This window comes from Rhagoletis pomonella, unplaced genomic scaffold, assembly GCF_013731165.1.
Source record: "Rhagoletis pomonella isolate Grant_MI unplaced genomic scaffold, Rhpom_1.0 Rhpom_scaffold_00005, whole genome shotgun sequence".
Taxonomy (NCBI): domain Eukaryota; kingdom Metazoa; phylum Arthropoda; class Insecta; order Diptera; family Tephritidae; genus Rhagoletis; species Rhagoletis pomonella.
In genome coordinates, this window is record NW_023458559.1 from 32,717,752 (window position 1) to 32,721,362 (window position 3,611).

At 33.5% G+C, this 3,611-nt stretch overlaps 1 protein-coding gene across 1 annotated transcript; it reads left to right on the plus strand.

Annotated features, from left to right (window-relative positions):
* The first annotated feature begins 270 nt into the window (after positions 1 to 270).
* Positions 271 to 1,658, plus strand: LOC118739863 (putative protein TPRXL). Its single transcript, XM_036471359.1, has one exon. The coding sequence runs from the start codon at positions 527 to 529 to the stop codon at positions 1,184 to 1,186; it is 660 nt and encodes a 219-aa protein (XP_036327252.1). The 5' UTR covers positions 271 to 526; the 3' UTR covers positions 1,187 to 1,658.
* Positions 1,659 to 3,611: the final 1,953 nt, after the last annotated feature.

Here is a 3,611-nt window from a genome sequence, read left to right on the forward strand (position 1 = left end):
GCAATTGGTAATGATGATGGTGTTGGTGGTGGTGGCGGTTGCATATTTGGTGATGAACGCACGCACACCCCTGGCGCTGGCTGTCGAAATGCTTGACTGTCTCACTGTCTGCTTGGTTTGTGGGTTTTATTGGCTTGGATTACTTGGGTTTCTGACAATATTTTTGTGGGTTACAGAGTGTTTGCCGCGCGCTACGCGCCACAGTCGTTCGTGACTAGCGCAGCGAGTCACTTCAATATCGGTGGTGCATTTCCACAATTTCGAGCGAGTTAAGGAAATGCTTTGGACGTAATTTTTCGAGTATAAATATGAGTGCCTTTGCTGCTGGCAATTCAGTACGACAAGCGACACGCTGCTGAGTGGACGCATCTAGCGCTTGAAGGCGAAGGAAAGAGAAAGTGTGTTTCAATTTTTTGTGTATTTTCAAGCGTAGAAAAATACGAAATTTTTTACGACAAATATTTTTTTGAGTGTTTGAACATTTTTTTTTCAAAAAATTATAAAAAAAACAACGACTGAACGAACAATGGCCATACCTTTCTACGAGCCACGTCAGCAGCATACTGCAACTGATTGCGATCAAGTTGATGGACATTTTCCGCCAGCGCCACCAAGTAGCCAGTCTATGGCAGTGCCGACGGCGAATCTAGGCATGCCTGTGACCATAACTCAACTGCCGGCCAACACAAGTACATTCTCGCCGACTGCCGTTTCGAATGCGGCAACAGCGACGGCTACTACAAGCGTATCCTTAACTGCGCCACATTTTCCCGCCGCAACTACAGCTCTACTCACGAGCACATCTGCAACAGCAGCCACGGTTGGAGCGGCGGCCACTACTTCTACCGCAACCACATCTTCGCATGTAGTCACATCTTTGCCAGCTGGTTCAGCACCTTCCGTCGCTACAGCCACATTTTCCATTTCATCGACCAGTCCAGCAATTCCCACTTCCTTGCCACACAATTCTACTTCGTCTCCGGCAGCCAACGAAACGTTTGCTTCTGCTTCTTCTTCCACACAACCTGCAGTCGTGGAGCCTCTGCCGTGGAAGCTGCTCGCTGTGGCCATGTGCAAAGCTTTGAAGCAATATTATCAACAAACTGGTTCCCGTGACGTCTTCATCGAGATAATGCCGAGCGGCGTTGGTAGTGCACAAGAGCAATCGCCTGCCGCCGGTAATTAGAATTTCTTACCAGACCAGAGTTACTAAATTTCTTGGTTCCTGTTGAAAATCAAGCGCATTGACAGTTGGCGTCCAGTGTTTTTTGTGTGTTTGATGCTCCAGAGAAGCGCAATTGTGATGAAGGAGAAATGGCATTTTTACAAAGAAGGAGAGGCGAACTTTTTTTAGAAGCATTCGTTTAGCCGTCGGAAAATGTTGAGCGTGCCATTTTTCTTGGAAAGCTACATAAGTGCGGTGCAGTGTGAGAAATAAGCGTAATTGTGATAGCGTTTATAATGTAAGGCAACAAGTTTGATTAGGTTAAACTTAAAAATAAGAATTGAAATCAGTTTGTATTTTATGCAAATAATATGCAATTAGGTTATTTTAAATGCAGAAGTAAAAGTGGAAATTCAGTAGAAACTATTTTTATTAATATTTCTTTTTGCAATATTTTCAATTATAAGAAAAAACTCATAATTTAATAACTCGATATTGGAAGCTTTCATTATACTCAATGTATTCAGCCGTCGCTATTCAACATTTTATAAATAAGCGTATAATTAAATTGTAATAAATAACCATTTTTAAAAAATTTGTTTTATTATTTTTCAAAGTTTTCATTGGAATTGGATTTTTCTATTATTTTTAGTGCCTTGTTTTTCAGCATTTATAATTATTTATATTAAATTTAATTTCCAGGTTTAAGCAAATAATTCAGGCTTCATTTGAGACTATAGAATATCTTGGTCGAAATTGGTTTGAATTCTCAGTTTGCTGGTCAAAAAATACCTATTCCGAAATCTTAGAAGGTATATAATTTTGCCTATATTCAATACACCTCAGTTTTCGTTTAAAAAATGTACTGAAGGAAGTTGACTAATATCTTGTATTTTTATTTCTACAAAAAATATTGTACTTTATGAGAAGGTAATATATTTCGTTAGGAACGAAGGCATCTGAACTAAAAAATAAATTTTTGGCTTCATTCTACAGTCTTACATAAACCAATTTAAAAAAGGTCTCAAATTTGAAATTTTTTCCCATAACTAAAAAAATTATGAAATTCTTTCAAAATCTATTACAAAGTTAGTGGACTCAGATATTGATTTTTTTTATTAAATTATGTACATATGTATTTAAAATTTAATATTTTAACCCATTTGAAAATAAAACTATTCGCGTTTTCACAAGGTATCGTAAGCGTCGAACTGTCGCATGTCGTAAACTTTCTAAAGGCTAAATAAATGTTTAATGGACTTGAAACCATAACCAACTATTTCTTAACGGTGCTAAATTTCATAATGCGCCTTTTACGGTAGCTGCCGAATTCCTTAAATATAGTTTTAGCCGCTTAAAGTTTATAATATACAAAAATACGACAGTATACAACAACTTGTGAAGTCCCTACATGTATTTAAAACAGTTTTTAAAAGTGAAATTTTTTTCATAAATTCAAAAATTATAAAATTTTTTCAAAATATAAACTTAACTAAAACGTGTCGTAAGATCTCAAAATATTACTCTATTTTTTTTAATTTGAAACTTTTATAAATAAAAAAATTTTTAAATTCTTTCAAAATATATTGTTAAGGTAGATGATTCAGTTATTAATTTTTTTACATTCAAGACGACTAAAACTAGTCGTAAGATCTCCAAATTATTATAATTTTTTTTTACCTTGTCTACTAAAATTTTTTTTTTTTAACCCATTCGAAAATAAATGTTTTTTATTAATTTTTTTTCTAATTTCGAACGAGGAAAAAGTAATTTGTCTTTATTCACAAACATTTTAAAAGCATTTAAAGTCTTCTTTATTTTTTATGTATTGATGATTTTTTATAAAAAATTTAAAAAATAAACCTAAATCTAAAATTTAATTTTGCTTCAAAAAATTTCTTTTAATTCCCAAACCAAAAATGTGAGAATGTATGGTTTTTTGTTATTTTCCAAAGTTTGCAGATTTAATTAAAAAATTCTAAGCGTTTGTTGCCATTGTTTTTTTTTAAGTTGAAATCTGTTTTAGGATTTAAATTTTTTGTTTGTTAATTTACCAGTTTAGCAAATTATATTTTTAAAAACCTTCAAGTTTGAAGGAAGTGTCACACGATAGTGCATTTAACCAAGGTGAAAGTCGAATCCCAATCGTATACATGAACAAATATTTTTCTTTATCCCAATCACGAAAAAGAATTTGTTCAAATTTTCCAATAGGAGTTCGCTGTATTGTACCAATCATGTGACTATAAAAAAATTGTCGTCCCAATTTTTTCATTTTGTAACAAAAGCCCAATATAAAAAATGTCAAATCTGAAACAGCCTTGAGGCTGATTTAAAGGCTTGGAAAATAACTCGAACAAATCTTGAGTTCTCTAAATTTAATTTTGGAATTTGTAAAACATAAAAAGCTTATTTATAGCTTTCGTTGTTTTTATTTTAAAAACGT

Bases quoted from the DNA above. Each gene is read 5' to 3' on its own strand.
- LOC118739863 (XM_036471359.1), top strand. From the start codon at position 527: ATGGCCATACCTTTCTACGAGCCACGTCAGCAGCATACTGCAACTGAT.